Source organism: Anser brachyrhynchus (genome assembly GCF_964034855.1).
Source record: "Anser brachyrhynchus genome assembly, chromosome: 2".
NCBI classification, from domain to species: Eukaryota; Metazoa; Chordata; class Aves; order Anseriformes; family Anatidae; genus Anser; species Anser brachyrhynchus.
The window spans coordinates 66,964,092-66,988,209 of NC_137695.1; the positions used below are offsets into that span (position 1 = coordinate 66,964,092).

Here is a 24,118-nt window from a genome sequence, read left to right on the forward strand (position 1 = left end):
AGCTGCCCCAGCCTCAGAGAGAGAGCCTGTACTTGCAAAACCAACTGGCAGCCTGATTCACATCTCATTTGCTCAGGCCTGTTTCAGTGGTCCAGCTTTGGCTCAGGTCTGTTTGCAGCCTCATTGTTGCAGCCTCACTTCTCATCCTTATCTCCCTATGTCAGGTCCTTGCCTCATGTCAAAAGTTCACATCCTACTTCCATGTGGCAGCCTCCAGTTCCAAGTTCACCTTGCAGCCCCACATCCCAGCCTCATCTCCAGCGTCAAGTTCCAACCTCATCTGCTAGCATCTGTATCAAGGCTGCAGTAGCAGGGGGGCTGCAGGGGTGAGCTCTGGGAGAGAGAGGTCCCATGTCAGAGAAGAGTCAGTTCTAGCCAGCTCCAAAAGGGATCTGCCACTGGCCAAAACTGAGCCAATGAGCAACACTGGTGGCACTTCAGTGATAATATAATTAAAAAGGCTAAAAAAAAGCTGCACAACAGTGTCTGGTAGAGAGGAGTGAGGAAACATGAGAGAACCAGCCCTGCAGCCCCCAAGGTCAGTGCAGAAGGGCAGGAGGTGCTCCAGGCATGCAGCAGAAGTTCCCCTGCAGCCTGTGGAGAGGCCCCTGGTGGAGCAGGCTGTCCCCCTGCAGCCCATGGTTCCCACTGAAGCCAGGGATAGAAGAATGGGGGCTTGCTTAATCACGTTAATGATTTCTAAATAAAACAATCGTAATTATTAAAGCCAGGAATGGAAGAATGGGGTCTCGCTTAATCGCATTAAAATAGATATTGCTGAGTGTCTTTGCTTACTACTGTGTAAATTAACTGAAACAAGGAGTCTCGGGGCCCCTCACAGGGGATGTTTCCTGACAAAACAAGGAACCTGTCTCGAAAAACAGCTGAGACTGACCTTGTGGTTTGGACAAGAGCCAAGGAGCAGCTGAGTCTGTACAAAGACGGGGGTCAACTGGTGGTGATGAAGAGGAGTTATCAACCTTCATCTCCACGACCCCCCGACGACCACCACCAGAAGGCACTGTGCAGGCGCAGATGGGTGGAGTTTCTGGAAATGACTTCTTGGAGCTAATTTTAATACAAAGCGAGCATGGGTTATGAATATGTATAGGCGTATTGGGAAACTTCATGCATATGTAACTTTTTACTGCATATAACCAAAGCAAGTTGCCGTGTTAGGGTGCGCATGCCTTTGGGAGCTATCCCGCATGCACCCAGCGCCAAAATAAACCACATACCTACTTTATAACTCATTTGCTTTGAGTTGTAGAGTTCTTCCACGAATCACCACAGTGGAGCAGATCTCCACACTGCAGCCCGTGGAGGAGCCCCCAGTGGAGCAGGTGGATGTGGCCTGGAGGAGGCTGCGGCCCATGGAGAGCCCCCGCAGGAGCAGGCCCCGGGCCGGAGCTGCAGCCCGTGGAAAGGAGCCCACGCAGGAGCAGGGGGTCTGGGGAAAGCTGCCGCCAGTGGGGCACCCGTGTTGGAGCAGTTTGCTCCTGGCGGATGGACCCCGTGTTAGAGACCCATGTGGGAGCAGTTCTTGAAGAGCTGCTGCCTGGGGGCAGCCCATGCAGGATCTGTTCGGGAAGCACAGCATCCCGTGGGAGGGACCCCACGTGGAACAGGGGCAGAGAGTGACCGTGAGGGAATGGTGGAGACGAAGCATCAGGGACTGATCGCAGCCCCCATTCCCTGCTAAGTTAAGGTATCTCTAGCCCCCATTCCCTGTTCCCTTGCGCCACTCAAGAGGGAGGAGGTGGAAGAGGGTGGATGGAGGAAAGTGTTTTTGGTTTGCTTTTAGTTTCTCACTGTTCTAGTTTGCTAGTGATAGGCAATAAATTATATATAATAAATTATATAAAATAAAAATGATATTAAATATAGAACATATAATATTATATTATATATTATCATATTATATATTATATCATGTTGCATTATATTATATATTAAAATTTATATACAATAACTAATGAATAAATATATAATAGATTATTATTCTTATGCCAAGCCCATGACAATAATTGTTGAGTGATCTCCCTGTCCTTATCTCAACCCCTGAGCTATTTCCATCGTGTTTTCTCCCTGTCTTCCTTCATGGAGGGTGAGTGTGAGTGGCTGTGGTGTTCAGCTGCCCAACAGGGTGAAACCTCCACAGTGGGACAAAAAGGAGGTGGGAGACGGCCCTACATCCATTAGCACAGGCAACTTCCACATTGTGCTTTATAGGGAAGAAGGGAACGGAAGGGAAGGGAAGGGAAGGGAGGGGACGGAGAGGAGGGGAGGGGAGCTACCCCCTCCCACCGCCTCTGGAGTCGTAGACCCTCCCCGGGGCCGGGCCGCCTTCCCCCGCCCCCCGTCCCGTCCCGTCCCGTCCCGCCCCGCCCCTGTCCCCCCGTGCCGGTGACGTGGTGCCCGGCCGTGTCCCACTGGCGCAGCGATGTGGCTGGCGTTGGCGGCGCTGCTGGCGGCGGCGGGGGCTCAGTATGAGCGGTACAGTTTCCGCAGCTTCCCTCGGGACGAGCTGATGCCGCTCGAGTCCGCCTACCGCTATGGCCTGGACCAGTACAGCACTGAGAACTGGCCCGAGAGCGTCAACTACCTGGAGGTGAGCATGCGGCTCTACCGCCTGCTCCGCGACAGCGAGGCCTTCTGCCACCGCAACTGCAGCGCCGCCGGGCCGCCCCCCGGCGCCGGGGGCGAGCTGGCCGAGCTGCGGCTGCTGGCCGGCGTGCTGCGGCGGGCACAGTGCTTGCGGCGCTGCAAGCAAGGGCTGCCCGCCTTCCGCCAGGCCCAGCCTGGCCGCGACCTGCTCGAGGAGTTCCAGCGTCGAGAGCCCTACAAGTACCTGCAGTTCGCCTACTTCAAGGTGAGGCCCGCCGGGGTGCTGCCTGCCTGCCCCGTGTCACCCGCTGGGGACCGCTTTGTGTCTCGGTTATCCCGTGCTTGCCCACAAAATGGCACCCGGCTCCTTTCTCACCCGGCTCCTTCTTTGCCCTCTTCACACCTCATCCAGTGCAACCCCTGGATTGGCCTTCAGTTCCTCCCAAACCCCAGCCATGGGACCCTTCCTCTTTATCCTGCTGCTGTGCAGCCCTCTCATCTTTCCATCTCTCTTACTTGCTTCTGACTTTGTTTAAAACCTTTTCCAGACCCTTCGTGTCAAGATTATGCTATTGCAAGTACTCTTCTCTGCTTCTTCTCTGCTATTGCAAGTGCTCTTCTCCCCCAGCGCGCCCAACTTCTTTGTGTGCGCGCTGCTGGTCCAGTTCTTCCAAGTACAGCAGCCCCCGGTGTGACTTGCATGATGCCTGCAAAACTCCAGCGTTGTTACAGCCATAGTAAGGTTAAATAAAGCGAAATCGGCTACTGAAGTATGACACTAATACTTGCCCTGGAATGGTATTTACCTTCTTCTCTTGGGTCTGCCAAGACTGGTGACAACTCTTTTAACATATCTCATTATTTTTCTCTAGCTTCTCGCCACCCTCTTGACCAAGATCTATTTCACAATTTTCCCACTCTTCATGTTCATCTTTTGTTCCCTAAATCAAGGTCCTCATTCCATCCCTTCAGATACTGCAATAACTTGCATTTCAAATAAATGGGAGAAGAAAATAAGCTGAATACTTTTGTTTAGATTGCCTTTTCTTTTAGGGATTTGGTTCCAGTGTATCCCAATATTCATTATACAAGGATTTATGCTTGCACATTCCTTTTGAGATTGCTGCTTTAAAATACACACCTTTTTAACTGTTGCTGTGTCTTGTAGGAGAAAAACTTATGGAATTTTTGAATTGCTTTCCAAAGTTATATAAACCAAAACAGGGAAACACATTCTTGTAAAACACTAAGTAACAGTATCCACATGCACTGTGTCACACCAGCGTAATTCTGTGAATTTGAAGCTATCCCTAAGACTGTACAGAAGAACGTTAAAGCTTCTCTACACGGAGAGTAGAAGGTATCAAACAGGGGACATTTCCTTTGTATAAGAGAGTGGGCAGGCACTCTTCGCAAAGCCATATGCAGATACCCAAATGATGTCACCACAAATGTTTCCATTTACTGTCTTTCTTACTTTAGCTATTCATTCCTCCTATGGAACGTACAAGGTTTGCAATGTACATATCATGTCAGTAATACGGAATATGTCAGGAACGATGTAAGTCATTCCTACTTACTGTTTCTGATACACTTAAATGACTGGCAGGTATGAATCAGAGAAATATTTCCCTCTCCCTTTAAACTGTTTTTCAGTCACATTTACAGTAGATTTGTGAGGTGTGGTTTGGTGTTTCTCTCTTCACTATCTGTTGTTTATATTGTCTTTGTTATCATATTGTAGTCCAGCTCTGAGCTCTGAGCACTTGGAGCACTCTGAATGGGCCTTCTAAAAATACAAACCCCTACATACAAGGGACTTTTTCCTGGCTGTGAAGGAATGTCACTTTTTTTTCTTCATCCATAACATCATTTATAATGTAGAAAGAAGGTGTAGGATAATTTTTTTAAGTGACCATGTATTTATTGATGTGGGTTCAAGAATGAAATTTTGCCATGTCTTAGGTGATTCTGGGAGCCAATATTTCCATGCTGCTGCTTGTTCCTCTGGAGGGAGCTGTCTTGTAGCCACCAAGTTTTCTTCAGAATGTGTTTCTACAAAACCTTTTTTTTTTTCCCTTTTTTAAAGTTGAAAACCAAGTTGAAAGTTGAAACCAAGAGTAATCATGGACTAAGCAAAAATTAGGGATTCATCAGCCTACCAGCAAATAGGGTTAAAGCACCAGACACAAGAGGATTTATGCATTTGACAAAAGTGCAGCTGAGATTTCCCTTTGCATTTAGCAACATGCAGGCAGACTGGGAAGCACATAGTTTTGGGACAGACAGGAAGTGCAGTTGGAATAGTTCCAGTGCTTTGGCACTTAACAGCAGCACAGCAGCAAGAGCTAATATTAGGGTTGAAGTGTTTCTTTGGTGTACTAGTCTCTCAAGTTTCTTCCTGAAAAGAAAGAGTTCCTTTTATGGATGCAAAAAGAACAGTGCATGTGCATGCATGCTTGTGATTCTTGCTCATAGCTTTATAGATAAGCTTCAATAAGCTATTTGAGATGTTAGGTGGAACTCTTTTATCACCTACACGTCAATAGACTGGATGGGTTGATCTGGATCTTGGCTTACAAGAGAGAAGGGTTTAGCATTTCACAAATACTTAAGACTTACTTTCACAGTCTCACTCTTCATAAATATGTGTATATATACTATATATTTTATAAAATATGCATATATATAAAATATAGGCACAAGTGTAGAAGTACATATATATTTGGCATATGCAGTTGTAAATGAGTAATACATACTTCACAAAATATCTCTAGTGGAATTCGAGTTTAGTTTTAAAATGGGTACAAAAAATCACATTGTACATTAGAAACAATTATTGAGCAAGTATCTGCTTTTTGCTCTAAATCCGTAACACCATCAGGAAGATACATTATTGTAAAATTGTATTCTCTGCTGCTAGGCAAATAAGCTACATTAACACCATGGAAAGTGATGACACCTGCCAAGTATCCAGAGGCTGTCATCAGTAATAGCTTTGCAATTAATCCTACATACAAGCAATAGTATAATTTTGTGTTTTGTCAGCTTTATGAATGGGAATAGGAAGGGGAAAAAGTACTTTTTGACTTACAATCATCTATGCTATTTTAAACAACAATAGACTTAAAAAAAAAAACAACAATGAAATGTTCACAGTGGTGCAGCTAGTTGTAAAACTGATAAGCATTACATCAGTTTCACTGTACCATATCTGCTGAGACTGAGGTTTCAGCAGAAATAAGCTTGGGAATATAGATGCTGCAGGAAGGTTTATTGACAAAATGTGGAAAACTGTTTTTTTTGCCCCCAATTAACCCTTCCCCCCACCCCATCTCCCACCCCATTTAGGCTAACAATCTTCCAAAAGCTATTGCAGCAGCTCATACATTTCTTCTGAAGCATCCAGATGATGAAATGATGCAAAGAAATATGGCATACTACAAGAGCATGCCTGATGCTGAGGAGCATATTAAAGACTTGGAGACAAAGCCTTATGAGGTATGCTTTTTATTCACAGTCTTGTCTTTTGGAACTGTTTTGTTACTTCTCTTATTGTGTGAGATTCAAGGATCTCATTTGCTTACATGTTCTCAGCTCTTCCTGTCTTCCTCAGTCATTTCTGTTCTTCTTTCTTAATGCATACAGTAATTCTCACTTCTTGTGGTCTTCACTGTTCCACAAGTCACAGAAAATCATGTAAAGTGACATACCTGAAAGCTACTATGTGCAGATAAACTAATAGAGCTAAGTAAGTGCAAAGAGTTGCTAAAATGCTTGAAAGCTGTGGAGGCACAGCTTAAACTAAGTAGAACTTCTGGTGTTTAGATTCCATTGAAAACCTCTGTCAAAATCTGTGCTTTAGAATCACACTGCTACCTCTGTCCAGCAGGTTTTTCTGTTTATCTGAGATGGAATTACGTACTCTGATATCTAGGAAATATCTGATAAAATCCATTCATCATCTGTGTTTGTTGTCCTCATATTAATTGAATAACAGTTTATGTAGTAATTCAGAAATACAGAGACATCACTTACTGTATTTGAACTTACATGCAGCTTTCCACAGGTCACTTAGTGCTAGTTTTCATTCCTGCCAATTTTTCAGAATCTCTTTGTCAGGGCTGTGAGAGCATACAATGGTGACAACTGGAGAACGTCAGTCTCAGATATGGAACTTGCTCTTCCTGATTTCTTCAAAGCCTATGATGACTGTATAGCAGCCTGTGAAGGCTCCCGAGAGATCATAGATTTTAAAGACTTCTATCTCTCTATTGCAGGTGAGTGGTTGGGAAACAGTAAAGAAAGAAGTCCTGAAAGTGCATTTTGTTGTCTCCATAGGATCAGCTACCGAAGTCCCTCTTCCTTAGCTTGCAGTGGGAATTGCTCATGGTGCCCCCTGCTTAGCTTGGGCCATCTGAGTTTGTTAGAGTCACTAGGAAGTTCTTGAATTCCTGTTTACCTTTTTTTTCCTGTTTACCCTTTTTTTTTTTAAAGTAACATAAGTGAGAAAATAGAAAATAGGAACAAAGAGTTCTTGTGTTAACATATAATAATATATTAACGTATTAATATATTAACATGCATAAGTGTGTTAGGATAACATAGATGTGTAAATAAGAACTCTTTCATCCAGCTAGCAATAGTTATCCAGACAGATCACTTGACTTCCAATATCATTTTGTCTGTGTTTGAGACTCAGTGGTTAGCTTGCCTTCAAAATCTGCTTTGTGAATTGTGCATTATTGTTGATATGTTTCCTTTTTCTTAAATATGACAAGTATCTGTTGGCTGTTTTTCATCTTTCCTACAGTAGAGTTTTGCTAGCAAATAAGATTTCTTTTTCAAGTGTATGGCTTAAAAAATATTACTTCTCAAAGAAAATGAGATTCCATCTCTTTGATTGTTGAAATGGGACGTACACATTTCCTATGCTCTTCTGTAGTGAAAGAAAAAAGTAATTTCTCCAGTGTTGTTTCTCCATGGGCTCAGTGTTGTTGACAATATTTGTGTGGAGAATGCCTGCATGTTTTCTCAACAAACTTAAAGATGTGAAAAATGCAACAGAATTTCTAAGTTGCCAGAAGGAAAGCCAGGCCAACATTTTGTCCTAGAGCCACTAGATGAGTTGGTGAGCGGAAAAGTACAAGAGCAGCTCCACAGTGTGGAATTGGTATCCACCTGTAATGTTGCCATGGAATAATGACTGCAGGTTATTCCTCCAGCCTTTCTTCAGCAAGGCTGGCAGATGCCTAGGGCAGCAAATAAGAAGTGGAGATCAAATCACAGGCAGTAAACCATGAAACACAGGCTTTCTTCCCTAGTGGGTCAGAGCCCTGATATCAGAATCACACCCAAACTGCTGTAAAGGGTGTCTGTAAGGCTGTCTTTGCAGCACTTGCTGCTGTTCCTCTTCCTTCTTGGAAGGAACAGACAATTCCAGTCATAGTGGTGAGATGCGAAGGTAGGAGTACCACATGGTGTCATCACAGCCATGGGCAGTGCTTTTCAAATATATTGTTCTTGAGATAAGAAAAATCAAATTTACTTCCACAGCTGAAAAGTGTGCATTGAACTATGCTCTTGCTCCAGGAACACATATCCTGTCTCCAAGATTTTATTGTAGAAAGTAGATGTAGCAAAATACATTAACTGTAAGTATTTGGTGATTGCATTAGGTGCCTATTTATCTATAAAAATGGTAGCTGGAGGCTAACACTGTTGTGTCTGGTGCCTCCACTACTCTTGTAAAAGAGGGGTCTGGTAATTTAATTTGGCCAAGCATTTTCAGTTAGCTTTAGTATTCTTTGTGATAGGAGTTGTCAGAGATGAAAACAGGGGAAGGAGCCTTTGCTTTGTTTTTTTTTGCCTTTGTCAGAGGCTTGCTGCACAAGCTTAGATAACTTGCTTCACCTGCCAAATATGGCAAACAGGGAAACTAAGGCTTTAAAATATTTCTGTTCAGTGTTGTTGCTTGATGTTATATGTCCTGAAAAGGCTTGGAATTCTTTGATGGAAGGTTTTCTTGGAACATATCTTCTTGGAACGTATTTTCTTGAAGATAAAGTCATCTCTAATCCTATCCCATTGTGCCAAGCTTTGCAGACTGGATAAGCATGTGATCTTAAACCTTCTTGGATTTAAGTTATTTTGTAATGTGCAGCATCTGTCCATGTCTATCAGAACATGTTCTATTAGAACATCCAAACAGCTGTCACAAAACACAGCTCTCTCCAGATGTTTATTTTGCAATCACCCGGTGCCTTTCTCTGTGATGCAGTTGTACTCAGTAGCATGTGGACCTTAATTATGAAATAATTTAATGAAATTGTAATGGCTCTCAAAAACAGCGCTGTTAAGTTCACAGTTAGGAAATAATGCAGTACTCTGTAACAGTTGATAAAACCTACCACCTCAAACTGCCTGTAGGTGTCACTGAAACCTAACTGCTTAGTTAGGAATTGTGATTTTGATGGATTTGGAGGCCTGATCCTACTGATTTTAACAGAAGAGCTGAGCACCAGCACTTGATATGGACTCCAGATGGAGTTGTAGATGCTCACTATTTCCAAGCAGCAAGATCCGGATGCACAGGACCTAGGAGAGCATTATAAGGCCAAATTTTAATGGGTAGTTAATAGTTAATAGGAGGGGTTATAACAGTTCACTGTGCTCTACTCATATCCCGTGTTTTTGTTTTCTTCCTTATAGATCATTATATTGAAGTCCTTGCATGCAAAGTACAGTGTGAGAGTAATCTGACACCCATTATAGGAGGCTTTGTTGTCGAGAAATTTGTGGCCACCATGTACCATTACTTACAATTTGCATATTATAAATGTAAGTAGTGATTTAATGTGCTTAAATAACATTGGGATGGTGTGGGAGAGTTTCCATTCCTGGTCTTTTCCCTCTAGTTATAATGCTTTAGAATGTAAATAATATAGTCTCCAGAATATGCATTTTTGCCTATTCCGAAGCTGAAATTCTGAGGTGTGTATGTTTTTTTTCTTTCCATGTAACTGTAGGCATAGGACATAAACGTGATGATCTCTGGCTCATAAAATTGTCCATGACATAATGAATTGCTGAATATAAGTCCCGTAAAGGCTGCATTCTGCTCAGGCTAAGTCCCTCTGTTTTAAGACGTTCTTGGTTGTGACTGGTCTCCACTTGGGTGTTGGAAAAATGGGACAGTTACAGAGTGTGATCTGATGCATTACCGTCCCTCATTTTTTATATCTACTGCCAGCACAAGTTACTTACACTTTTCAGAGTTCCATATAAATGTTAAATGTTCATCATATATATTGTGTATATATATAAATAGTGCACCAGCTCTTATGCCTTTTTGAAGTAAACCATAGTATGACATCTTAGGGTAAATAGCATCCTATGCACCAGAATGCATGAAAGGACTCTGACATGTTTTGTGTACCTATGTACAAAAAAAATCCAGACTTGTGCCACAACACCACAGCAGTCAAGCTTTGGGGCCCATGTGGTTCTTAAGCAGCTGATTGTATAGCTCTAATGAGAACAGTTTTCTTAAACTTCTAATTCATTCAGTAAGAAGAAAGACCGTGACCTCAACAAAACACATTTAACATAACAGCAGCTATTGAATGAATACTAAATTCTCAATTTACTATTCAGAATTTTTCGCAAGACAAACCTATGGAGTATTTCATACCATTCTCGTTTTCTTAGTGGATTCTCATAATCCCATTAGAATAGAGCGTGTGGGGCTGACTTGCGGAAAACGGACTCCACAATCAGTAAGATTGTAAAGTAGGTATGTTTATTCAGCGCTGGGCAGCACGGGGGGTAGTCCCGCCAAAGTCGTGTGTGCCTGACGCGGCAACTTGCCTTGGTTATATGCAGTAAAGAGTTACATATTCATGAAGTTTCACAATACGCCTATACATATTCATAACCTGTCCCTGCTTCATATTAAAATTAGTTCCAAGGAGTCATTTCCATAAACTCCTCCCATCTGCACTTGCACAGTGTATTCTGGTGGTGGTCGTCGGGAGTCGTGGGGATTAAGATTGATGACTCTTCCTCGTCACTGCTAGTTGACCTCTTGTCTTTGCACAGACTCAGTTGCTCCTTGGCTCTTGTCCATCCGCAGGACCAGTTTCTACCAGTTTCTTAAGATAGGCTCACACTCTTATTAGGAGACTGACCTTGGTAAGGGGCCCAAGGCTTCTTGCTTTAGTTAATTTGCACAATGCACCATAGTTAGCAAAGACACTAAGTAGCATCCTAGTTTAATGCTGTCAGCACTCTATCTCTACTTGATGAGATTCTCCTAACTCCCTCTCTCAGGGCTACCTGCGTTGTAAAGAAAGAGGGGCCCACTTAACAGAAATGATAGTGTTCTGGTGCTCAGTGATCATATATTTGATAGGTAAATCATTCAATGAGTTTTGTGGTTTCTGGAGGAGCTGCCTGCACCATAAAGAACACATGCAGCCCTTAAAGCTATTCCACTGTGCTCCAATATCAAAGGAAAGACATATCCAGCCATGTAGAACCAAGCCATTAATGACTTTTTACATATGTTGTTTGACTACGTTTCATATATTGTCTTTTCTGCCTTTGTCAATTTTAGTAAAATTGGTTTTGTTTATTTTCTCTTTGTTTCTTTGTTTTTTTAAGAAATGCCAGAGTAGGGATCACCCAAGCTGTAGGTTGATACCTCGCTGATACTAGAATACTTGGGAGGGACATTTGGTTAGGATTGTCTTAGAAAACCATCACAAGAAATTAGTGTCTTAGGAAAATCACATTCTGTGTTGATGGTAAGTTACCCCATTTGCCCTAAGAAGAGGAAGGAGGTATGTCTTAGGGCAGCCAAGCATCTTGTATTGCTCTTGTCCATGACCTGACTCTTACAGTCATAAGGTTGTGTAAGGTAAGTCCCCATTTTTGAATCATGGACTTAACCTGTTTCAGAACACAATAATAGCATATTCTTTCTGGGAAGCATTTTTTTTTATTATTTTTAATACAGCTGTTGGGAAGGTGGAAAATGGTTCCTGTTTCCCTCAGAGTTTTTTGGAATGGAGATAATAAAGGGGATTCTCTCTGTTTTGTTTACTTACCTTGTCTGGATTTTTTTTTTTTTTTTGTTTATTAATTAGTGAATGACATGAAGAATGCAGCCTCTTGTGCTGCTAGTTACCTTCTGTTTGACCAGAAAGACGAAGTAATGAAACAGAACATGGTCTATTATCAGTACCACAAAGACAAATGGGGACTTCAAGAAGAGGATTTTCAGCCCAGATCGGTATGTGAATTATTTAAAATGCTATAGAAACATCCAGGGATTATGATCTGAGTTTGAAAAATAATTCTTAAAACTGGGTTTCAATGCTGTTTTTAAATTTCAATGTCCAAGGTACATGTAAAAATATCTTTGCTGTGTTTCTGGATTTCTGCAGCCTGGACTGTGATGATCAAGTCAGATTTTTTGTCATTTCTTGTTACCAGGATTCATGTCATGCAGCTTAATTAACTGCTTTGTGACACTTCTGTGACTCCTTAGGCATCAGTGGTATATGCTATACAAGTAGTTAGCATATGGCATGCTCCACAAATTTAATTTAATGCCTTTTCTTTCTCTGTAATAACTTGATAACACTTCCCTTCCTCTTAGGCCAGTCAGCTTGAGTCAAAAATATCAGTACATATGAGTTAAGCATTTTTTGTTTGCGGGCAGCTGATGAGTTTTGTGCAGCACACCTTATTTGTGTGCTGGAAACCAAGGCTGCCCTGCAGGGCCATCAGAGACAGAATAGAGAGAAAATGTATTTGTTTTTTTAAGGCAGCAGTAGTAGTGAGTCTGAGCTCAAAGGAGAGAGTGACCATTCCTTTGTTGCTACTTTTGGGAACAGAACTGCAGTTTGTAGCCATACTGGAGACAGTGTTTGACGTTAGTGTGAGTGAGGGGTAGGAGCAGTATAAAACTGCAGACCGCAAACAGATTTGGCATACATGTGCAGAGAGGACAGAACAAGGGCCCTACATGTTAACTCTGAATTTTCATTGATAACTTCTCAGGAGTTGAGGCTACAGATAATTTAATTTTTAAATATTAAATATCAAATGCATACAGCTGTATTTTGGTGTACTTTGATCCGTCTAACTATGAACAGAAGTTGCTTGCTGTCCTAATCACTTGCCATGAAAACCATAATGTCTCTGGTTTATTTTCACAAAGTGGTACCAGAGTGACAGCAGCATTTGGCTCTGGCACTAAGCCTTAGACGTCCTTGTGAAAGAGGAAGTCTCCTGTTTTCCTCCCTGAAAAGTTCTAAATGGGATCATCAAAGTAGATTACTTGCAGCATTCATCAATCTGAGAGTAAGTGACTGAGCTATACTGTGCTGTCCAGGCAAACACCCAGGGAAGTGAGGAGGGACAGGTAGGTAGGTAGCCTTACAGAATTTCCTGTCCTCAGGCTCCAGCCCAGGGTGGTGAGTCATTATAATGCAAAATAACTTAGTGTCTCCTTTTCCCAGAACTGCCTGCTGTCATATGCCAGCATGCAGGGAGATGGAGGCTTTCTCACGTCCAAAGCCCACTGGAATGCAGGCACAGGCTGCTGCTCAGCTCTAGCAGTCTCATTCCTTATCCTCAGACTCGCCAGTGCTTTGAAACATGAGAAAGAGGAGAGTGCTTTGTTCTTCTCACACCGATGGAGTTTATGCATAGAAGGATCTGCAGAAGACATTGGATATACTGCTTGCTGTTCTGCTGTTTCCTTTCTAAAACATTTTAAACCCTTTGGGATCTACATTCTGTTGAGCCTGGCTCTAGCTTCACTGGAATAGTTTCAGATGACGTGCGATGACACTCCCTTGTCTTACTACCCTAAATTAACATAGCAAATTTGTTTTTGGTAGGATGCAGTTCGGTATCACAACATAACCACACTCCAGTTGGAAATGTATGAATTCGCAAAGGAACATCTAATGGATGATGATGAGGTGAGTTTTCTGGAGAGGAATTGATGGTAAAAAAAAAAAAAAAAATCACATTAAAATGAAGATGATGCATAATTAGAAATCTGAGATTTATCTAATATGGAGAAATCTTCTTGTAACTGTAACCAATTTATCATAAATTTTTGTTTTTTAAATGAATATAAGAAACTAACCCAAAGAGCATTAGATCACTTACATACAATTTAAAAGAATAATGGGCAATATTAACACAAGACTAAATGTAATGCACCCAGCCCCCAAAAGAAAATTCACTTTGCAAGCTATAACACCAGGGGGCAGAGAAGTACTATATATTTAACATCCCCCCCAAACGCTTTTTTTTTTCTGAAATGTTTAATTTCCATTTTAAAATTCTCATAATTTGGTTCGTAAGTAACCACTTAAATTACATTTTTTTATCAAAAGTAAGTCCTGTTATTTTTGTTTTGTACAGTAACATTTTGGTCACCCAGTCTTGCTTCTTAAATGCTTGGAATTCATGGACAAGTGACAAGTAATGACTACTATTAGGCTTGAAATATGTAAAGTGGATTTTTTGTGCAGGAAAAATATTTTAATTGTTGAAAAGGCATTTTTTTGTCTTCCCCAGCTAAAATTAAAGTATGTAATGTAGGCTTTGGGTTGCATTTTGTTTCATTTTCAGTAACTTTCATTTAAAGGTTAAAAAAGTCTTCAAGTGATGGAATAGTTTGTTGCTGGCATTGGCAAAGAGCTATCTTCAGGCATGGTGTGAGGCAGCATACATGCACTGAGCACTGTTGAGGTGTTTTTTACTTATAAACGAAAAGAGAAAAAATGGCTTATATTATAAAATACATCACCTTTGCAATTTTTATATTATCCAGCATATAGGGAGAGATAATATTTTATAGTTGGGAAGTAATAACATGTCTGTACTGCCTTCAGTATGCTAGTGACCTGAAAACAACTAGGTAAAATTCCATTGCAAGGTTAGTAGAAATTAGGAAGACTGAGAAGTCTTTCCATTGTGATAAACATCTTTGAAATGCAGTTTAATAGAATTGTTATAAAGTTAAGCTTAGATGAGGACTAGATGGGGGTTTCCATCAGGGTGTGTAAATACTTTATCACTTTTTTTATATTCCTGTGATGGTTTGTGCAAACACAATGCTTTGCCCATAATGCTTTCTTACATTAGACATAAACTTCATTTGTAATTTTATCCTTCTTTCACGTCTGCTGCTCCAAAACAACGGGATGAGTAATTAAGGAAGGAGGGAAGCAGTCTGTTTTGAGGACTTTTCCTGTATCTTGTTACAAGAAGGGATTATAAAAACAATCTTCAATCTCAAGCATTTAATATAGAAAAAAAATGTTTTCATTTGTTGGCATGAAACTGTATTTGTTGGCACATCAACCGTTGCCCATTTCACTGGTGCAGTGATAAATGACCTTGCAATCTGCAAGAGGTAAGTACAGTGGAAACGTCAACTAAACTTTCGGGGAAGTGTCAAGGAAATGGCATTACCCTGGGCTACGTTTGGGTTAAACAAGCAAAATTTCTGGGCTTGGTCATGCTATATACCAAGTCAGTACTAGGTTAAAGGTTGGACTAGATGATCTTAGAGGTATTTTCCAACCTGAGTGATTCTATGATCCTCTACATCCCTACCCCACAATATTCATATTAGAAAAGTTATCATTCTCATTTGCTGGGAAAAAGTTAATGGGCTTATGTGCCCTCCCTTAAGAGGACTGAAGGACCTAGGAGAGATGGAGGCTGTTCATGCCTCTGGCTTGGCTCTGGCTTTTGGTAATAAACTCATAAATCCCTGGCTACCAGAGCTTCTGCTTGGTTGCAGGAGCCATCCAGGGAGTCCAGACAGAGCAGGAATAGCACAAAGATAAAATCGCTACTTTGCAGTTTCTGCTGTATGGGCAGGACATGGTAGTATAAATGGAATATTGTTTTATAATATTTCTCCTGGCAAAGATAGAAAAGTTTATTCTATGGGAATGCAGAAAATTGATGAAAAACTCAGATAAGGTGTTACAGTAAAAGCTTTATTAAAAATCACTAAGGATGGAGACAACCTCTTTTTTTAGTGCACACTGTTCATTTAAACCATGTGCTTCTTGGTCCATAGACCATGCCTTTTATGAGTTTCTGTGTTCCATGTTTGCTGTCTGTGAAGTTGCTTGTGGCCCAACAAGCCCATAAAATAATTCAAGGGGAAAAAAAAATCACTCTTTCCTTGAGTGAAGCAAAAGGATTGATGTGGCTAAAGGATATCTTCCTCTGTGAGTATGTCCATATTTTCAAATGGAGAATCTTACTTTATTCAGAGTTTTCAGTGTTCCGATATTCCGGATCATCCATGTGTCTGTCTTTTCAAATCCCATTAACAAAGTGAGTGAGAACATGTGGCTTCTTCCAATAATACATTGCAGTAATTACAGAGGCTGGAACATGTAGTAATGATTTTTGCATATGTCACTACAAGAAATACTGTCCCATTCATGTTATTTTATTAATGTTTTTCCACAAAGAAATGAAAAACTCTAGTTCAAACACTTAACACAGTAGAGGTGACAGGGAATATTAACGCCAACTTGCTACAGGTTACTTTTTCTTACAAGTAACTATTATTAAATATCCTTATAGAGTTTTCCATGGTGAATTTAACAGAGCGTTACACAGTGCTGTCATCTTAGTTGCCCATGGATAATCAAACTTCTTGATTTCTGTTCAGATGTGTAACGCATAAAGGCTATAATAGATATAACTCCTAGTACTGCACAGATTTAAGTACTCCACAGTACTACACATAGCAAAATGAAATGCTGTTAAGAGCCAGATACTGAACTAGTGCAGATATAACTTCAGCACTACAATAATTATAGGAGACAAGTTTCTGGCCCATAAATTCAGTGTTCTTGAAGACTTTTATTTTCAGGGATAGCTACTTAGCTATTCTAAATTACATAAGAACCACAAGTATTTGGCTAGGGTGATCCGACAATGTGATTTTTCTTTTGGTAGATGAAAAACTCTTGGAAGCTTTGGTCCACTTTTTTTTTTTCCTTTGGCATCCTGCTCTTATTTGTCTTTTGTGTATCCATCTAACTGTATAATAGATGAGACTCAAATGCTCTATTCTGAAGTGTGACACACAGGAGAGTGAGTGTTGAACTAATATGACTGGTAGAAAGAGAAGACGTGGAATAGCATCAAGGTGTGAGGGCCCAGTGGACTACAGATAGCAAATAATAGGCTGAATTCAGCCTATTTTTCTGTTCAGAAATCACTAACAACATATTTTTGGCCTTATTAACTCACTTTTTGCATATGTTCAAATGATTTACACAAGTACACTCATAAGGGAAAGTTGTAAGTGCAGACATATAAACTCTGTACTGCCTTTGACCTCAGACCAAACGGCTACAATAGCACTGCTACACTGAAGAGAGCTGGTGGCAGCTGTTAAGAGAGAGTGGTAGTTAACTGGCATTGTTACGGTCCTTGTTCAATATAGGCTTCTTTAAAGAAAATAAAAATGGGTTATTTTTCATCATCGTTTTCTACTGGAGGTATTGCCTGTGTGGCTGGCTGTCTTCAGAAGCTTCTTTTCCCTCTTGCTTTTTTATCATTAAACATATATCTTAGTCAAAGGTGTTTCTCCTTCCTTTTAAAACACCTACATTGGAAAGTTGCAAGCATGGCAGGGTTTAAATGGCAGGATTAGATTAGAAATTAGGAGGAATTTTTACCTCCACCAATTTTCTTAAACTTTTTGTGTACAGCATAAAGCAGCAAAGAGAGCATAAGCAGAAGAGACTTATGTTTTCAGTGCAGTGAAGGCAATGTTGAAGTTTCTCTGAAATTGAATTGACTCGTGTTTTATAGGCATTATAAAAATGTTAAGAGAAAAGCACACTTATTGGTTTACTGTAAAATACTATTGTAACACACTATTGTACACACTGCAGTGTACTGCAATCTCCCCTGGGGAGAGAACGGTTACATGTTCATAATATATAATAAAAATGAAATGGAAAAACATTTAAGAAAAGTAGTTAGCATGCATGTAAGGAACAACTAAGCTCTTTTAAAATTTTAAAAATCACTAAAAGCATGTGACAGAGGGTCACACTGCTGACCAAGCATCTGAAAAATAAACAAGTTAAGGACCAAATTTTTCTACACAAAGAATTGAGGGGTTTTTTTCCTGCTAGAATGTGAGGAATGTCAAGTCTGGCTTTTACTGCTCATGGAGGATCTGGGAGGGCTTTGAGGTGGTTACAGGGAACTCCGATGTTTTAACTGAAGGTTAGATCAAGGAACTTATTCTTGGTTGATGGCCGAATAAACCTTTCGGGCAACACAGCTGAGTATCTCATTGACACATACCTTACTGGTATCCTGAAAAAAAGATCCTCCCCAAAATCTCAGTGGTTGGTTGGCTGCGTGGTATGCGTTTGCAGCTTCTATCAGGCCTGTGAAGCACATGGCCTCCACAGTCAGCCATATCAAACCTTTATCTTCTCTCCTACAAAATGGTTATTAGTCATTGAAGGCTATACACATGAGAAAAGAATGAACAAAATCTGCTGTTTTTCATGAATCTGACTGTGTCTCCACTCCCATTAGTTACTCAAATTAGTTAACAGGGCAATTATAGGATAGTTACTTCTGACTTACAGGACAGCCCCATGCCTCTTGTCACAGAGGGCACCCCTGAAAGCTTCCCGCTACTGAAACATAGTCACCTGTACCCAGTACACAAGGGAATCAGATTTGTTACTCCACTATTGAGCAAGTTTCCAGTCATTATGTTTTTCCAACTTTTGCAAAATCTGACCTTTTGCTATGAAGGACACCCAGGGGACATTTTGTGGGATAAATATTTTCCTTTTAGGTCATAGATTATAAGGAAACAAAGATCCAGCCAATTCTTTCTCTGTGTATTGTCTCTCAAGTCTCAGTTTCTAAGATTAGTGAGGATAAAGGCTTTTTCTTACTCATTCACTGATTATCAGGCATGAATGCATGTCCATAACAATATTTTTATGTAGATCCTAATTCATTCTACAACACTTATTTTAGTATTCTCTGTTCCTTCCCTGAGGAACAGGCTATTGAGCTGCACTGCATGTGGAATCCCTATATAAAATGCCATCGGCAAATCTGCATGGAAAGTATGGGTTATTGCATGAAATCTATTTTTCCCAGAACTTTTCCAGTCCACATTGAGAAAGGACAGAACAGATTGTGGTTAGAGGCAAGGACATATGAATGATTAGTATTTGTTACGCAGAAAGCAACGCTTAATAACAAAGACAAAGCATTGGGGTCTGTCAGTGAGCAGTACAACTGCAACTGGTTGCTACTATTTTTAAATGCAGCTGGAAAAAGAGAAGTTGGTGCTGGACCATCAGTCTCAAGCGGGCCATAACTGAGCCAGGTATTGGTAGCTTTTCCTCGGTGCTGTTTATTTTAATAGGTGGCTAGTAATCTCCAAAATACAGATGTTTCTTCTAAAAGGTTGTGTTTTGTGTATGTGGATGCAGCATTTAATATTGCATAAGGAAGGGTCAGTAACAATCCCTGGCCCAATGTGTACCTTGGTCTTGGACACTTGGCTTGTGGTAATAAGTGAGGAGTTCTGCATTTTTCCTCCTTTTTAGGACTTACTTTGTCAAGTAAGCCTTGTTTATAATAGCTTGTACACCATTTTCAGTACCCTAGGTTAGCTTATACAACATTGACTAAGAACTCTGTTTTAAACTTGGTATTTATTATAATTCACCTAGTCATGTACTGTCTGTAAAACCTTCTTGAATTACTGTGGTACAAAACTTGTTCTTTCTGTTTGTGCCTCTGTTCAAATGTTAATCTAAGCCTAGGGTGCTCTATCTGCATATCTAACAGATAGTTGGAGGCTCCAGCTGATCAGCTTCTGTGATTCTTCCTGCCATTCACACCAATCTGGGAACATGCTGCTGCTGAATGTCCTCCCATATCTCAGGCTATACCTGTCCCATCTTTTCCTGTGCATCCTTCTTGTCACTCCCACTTTCTGCTGACTGTCCCTGGATGGGGAGAGGGAAGGGGTTTATCATATGGGGAGGTAGTTCATGGGGTGCTGGCGGATGATGTTGGGCACCGCCACAAACCAGGAAGCAGCGACTGTAGACTGAAGGCCAACTTGCCAACGAGGATGTGCTTCTCAGCAGCTGACCAAGCAGTCTGCATGAGTATGCCTTCCAGTCACCAGCTGCCATTAACTATCAGGCATGCAGTGGTCTCACAGCAAACCCTTCTCTTCCCCATGCTTAGTCAGACTTCACATATTGACATACTAGCTACCAGCCAGACGGCTACATCACGCTGTGGGCCATGTATTGCACAACCTGATTTACATCAGCACTGTCTGAGCAGCATATTTATGTAACCTGCATTAGAACTGGATGGCTGGTGTTCTCTCTAGTAGCTGGCAGCAGGAAGAATTACGGGTTTGCAATCATCTTTGCATGTAGAATTTGTTGTGCTTCCTCTTAAGGTAGGTAACAGGAAGAAATCTGACACACTGAATGCTTAAATCATATCAGAGAATCATTTTCAGACTCCAAGTCTGCAGGCTAACATGAAGCTGATATTAGATATCAGTGTACAGGAGGCTTTTTCCCTGGAATTAATATCAGTGAAGTATTTGCTGACTTTGGTCATGCAAAATGCCTGATGCAGTGTCAAGTCAGTGCTAATGGGGCAAGGACAGTGATCAATGTGGTCACAGCTGATAGAGTGACAATGTGATCAACTCTTCTGACGTAGTATTATCATCTTTTATCTCTGGGCAGCCTGTTCCAGTGCCTCACCACCCTCTCAGTAAAGAATTTCTTCCTTACATCTAATTTAAATCTCTCCTCCTCAGTTTAAAGCCATTACTCCTTGTCCTATCACTGCACACTCTGCTAACGTGCCTCTCCCCAGCTGTCCTCTTGGCTCCATTCAGGTATTGGAAGGTTCAATAATGTCTCCCCAGAACCTCCTTTTCTCTAGGCTAAACAACCTGCTATGTCTTCTGGAATATCTTACTTTACTGATGAGCATGACAATAATATAAATTGGTGTACCATATGCTTGAGTTACCAAGGTCACAATGTTGAAATCTCTCTGTCTTCCTTCTACTCAGTTCTAGGCCATAAAGTCAGATGTTTATGTCCTTCATCCTACCTCTCATGCTTTTACCTTTTGAGGTTTGTCTTTAGAGGTAGACTAAGAAGAGAATTCCTTTTTAACATGTTATTCTTTCATTCAACAGTGATTCTGAGGTGTAAGAGAATCTGTCTGAATTAGATCCGAGACCCCTGTAGTAGACACCTGTTTTCCCAATCTCGTAAATCTGTTCAGATTTAATGGGACCTGCCCCTCTGTAGCTCTTCAAGAGGCACCTACGTGCTTATGCCTACAGTTTTAAGAGCTTTGCTAGAAAACCTTAAGTCCTTTGTGCCTCTGCTCCTGTCTTTAAAATGCTTTCATAGTGACTATTGGGCCTAATGGCTATTTTCTTCATATGAATTTGTGAAGTGGTACTGAGTTCTTCCCATGATTGGGCTCCTTAGTCAATCAAAATACTTGTAACAAAGGAAAGCGTGCAGAAACATTGAATTCCTGTTTTCCAGTTGCCAGACTTCCTGCAACAAGGAGGACAAGCAGGGAATATGAATGTGTTGGCATTTTTTCATGTGTTTTTGTTGAATTGGAAATTTAGATGTTTTGAATAAATTCAAAGAAAAATAAATTGCCATCCCTCAGAACTTGCTAAAACCACAGCTGGAAAAACTCAACTGTCTTTTAAGGTGGAACTGTGAAACAAGGAACAGGAGCAGCAGTTACTTAAGCCAGCTTTCCTCCCACTTTTATTTTTATTTGCTTGGTTCTCATTATTTCTCTCCTTGCTGATCACACTTCTGAAAAATGTCATGTTAGTATTTTTAATTGCCATACCCATAATATAATCATTGTATTCAAAATAAGACAAAAAAAAATCTCAATTTCTTCTTATTTTCACTGACCACAGGCATATGAGGCTCTTTCTTCATCAGAAGAGAAAACAACAAAAGTTTGAGTCTCAAACTGTGTGTGTCTGGAAGGAGTTGTCCTCCTAATTAATACTTTCCCAGATTAAAAAAAGTGCTTAAAATTTATTTAGCGTTCTAAAATACTGTTTGCAGCCTCTGTTGACCAAACTCAGAAAGTCTAATAGAGTTGACAAAGACTTGGACTAAGGGGTGAAGGGAGGAGGGGGAATGGAAATGAACATCCATACAAGGGTGACTTGCTTTCAGCACCACTGTTTTGAATTCTGATTATTTTTAATCTGGGACTGAGTAAGAGCTGATCAGACTTAAAAAAAAAAAAAATCTGATTTTTCTGTCAGAAAGTTACTATTTGTTTTGGAAAAAAAAATCTTTTTAACCTTTTTAGAGCACATAGATTTATGTCAAGAAAGGATGAACAGTTTTTATTTTTATTTTTTAAACAAATTAAAACATTTTAACACAACATTGTAGTTATTAGAATGAAAGGTTGGAAATTTAAAGTTGAGCATCTACCTCTCTCTTACAGCTCAGTATTTGAGTTGTATCAAAAAGTGAAAATATGCCCAGACTCGGGCAGTGATGTTTCTGAACTGTGCATGGAGGGCAAATAGGAAAATACTGGTATTTCTGAGGGTGCAAGTAAATGTGTTGCTACCTTCACTTTCGTGTATTCGGAGATGCTGCTGCACATTTACTGTTAGCTCCTTCCACCACTGCTGAAGATGTTACCTTGGGTTGAAACTGATTACAACAGGTTATTGCGCAGTTACTGTAGCTTGGTTGACAAGCCAGTAAATTCCAGCTGAGGGGACAGTGTCATCCCAAAGTACTCAGGCTTGACTGCAAGACGTTTGACTGTGGTATATGACATATCACTATGCCAGGAGCAGTTTAAAGAAAGAAAGTTGGATTATTTTACGTTGGTATCGTGTATTAGTATGATGGAGGTTTTAAGTATAATATGTTCTGAATTTAAACTGGTCTGAATTTAAAACCAAATTATTTGTTTCCGGTATGGAAAACATTCTGGTATCTCTGGTTCTTTATATTTTTGTTGCACTGAAGCATAACGTGTCAAGATCCGTGGGTGAAAATGGAGGAGGTGTGTTTTGAAGGCTGTAACAGAGGGCATTAACTGCTAGAGCACACAGATAACAAAGTCAAATTCATGGTTTTACAAAACACTTTTGCTTTGAATTTTGAAGCTTTAATTTTTCATAGTATTTCAACAATTTCCTAATTTAACAGCTACTTTAAACATTTATGCGTCTGCTTTCCAAATTTGACAATTTCATTGTCTATCTGAATACCTGAAAAAGTACAAGAAAATTTAACGTGAAGTGTAACATTTTCTTCTTTTAAGGTCTGTATGTCCCTCCCAAGTACATGGGCTATACCTATATAGATATTAATTTGCGTTTTATAGACTTGTACTAGCTTCTATATAAAAGTGTTAAAAAATAGTTTAACACCAATTATTACAGTTTATGTTTTAATGAAAAATAGTTAACATTTTCTACTCATTTTGGAGTACTGGGCTAACATATTTCTATTCATTTTAATCCTTTCTAGGGTGAAGTTGTGGAATTCCTTGATGATCTGTTAGAATTGGAGGAAAATAATGAAGCCTGATGAGTGAAGCCACCATGAAGTATTTTACAAAAGTGAAGACTCACCATTGCGTCTTACTGTTGGTTTTGGTCACTCGTAGTTCCAGACAGATACACCTCAAAGCTGTTCCTGTAAGCTCCAGAATACATCACAAGATCCACTCCTGAAATATCACTTCCATGCTGCACTGACACTTTAGTGAGCATGGATTTTCACTGTGCATTTACAGAATCGGTGCATATGAGTTTTTCTCTTGAGTTTTCTTTCCTTTACAAACACAACAAAACTGACTATTCTTATTTTCTGGGTTAACACTAATATTCCTTGTTTCAGTGCTGTTCTACTACATTGTAGCAGAACAGATAAATTCCAAAGAACTTTTTTCAGATTATGAACCAAGGATAATCTGACAGTTCCTCTAGACTTTCTGAGCTTTTTATTGTTTTATTTATATATGACTTTTTCCATTATGATTAATAGAGTGATACTGAATCCCAGTGCATCTGAAAGATGTTAAGATAACAAATGAGAACTTTTAAATAGCTGAAACAATCAACAATGGACAACTAGTGATCTTGTAAAGAAAATGCTTTAAGAATTCTATAAGCAGTTTTTATCTTTCTTAAAAACTAAATTAAATTCAATGTGAAAGTAAGGTCACTTAGAATTGAATAATAAATAATTCCTCCTTCCTACCAGTTTTTAGTCTTTTTGTTGAAACTAGTTGTGGTTCCTGTGTGAGATGAGGCCAATCTTGTATAAGATAATGATGGTTTATGTGTTTAATATTCTCTTTTGGAGAAAAAAGTTTGCATGTT

General features: G+C 40.2%; 1 protein-coding gene across 1 annotated transcript; it reads left to right on the top strand.

The window, feature by feature from the left end:
• Positions 1 to 2,370: 2,370 nt before the first annotated feature.
• Positions 2,371 to 23,998, top strand: CRTAP (cartilage associated protein). The gene is made up of 7 exons (XM_080580125.1): positions 2,371 to 2,872; positions 5,959 to 6,108; positions 6,716 to 6,887; positions 9,319 to 9,447; positions 11,757 to 11,902; positions 13,521 to 13,604; positions 23,262 to 23,998. Exons 1-7 carry the CDS (start codon positions 2,444 to 2,446, stop codon positions 23,319 to 23,321), a joined length of 1,170 nt encoding a protein of 389 aa, XP_080436251.1. The 5' UTR covers positions 2,371 to 2,443; the 3' UTR covers positions 23,322 to 23,998.
• Positions 23,999 to 24,118: the final 120 nt, after the last annotated feature.

Coding starts and splice junctions, on each gene's coding strand:
- CRTAP (XM_080580125.1), top strand. CDS start 2,444: ATGTGGCTGGCGTTGGCGGCGCTGCTGGCGGCGGCGGGGGCTCAGTAT. Junction 11,903..13,520: donor AGGATTTTCAGCCCAGATCG/GTATGTGAATTA, acceptor TGTTTTTGGTAG/GATGCAGTTCGGTATCACAA. Junction 13,605..23,261: donor ATCTAATGGATGATGATGAG/GTGAGTTTTCTG, acceptor AATCCTTTCTAG/GGTGAAGTTGTGGAATTCCT.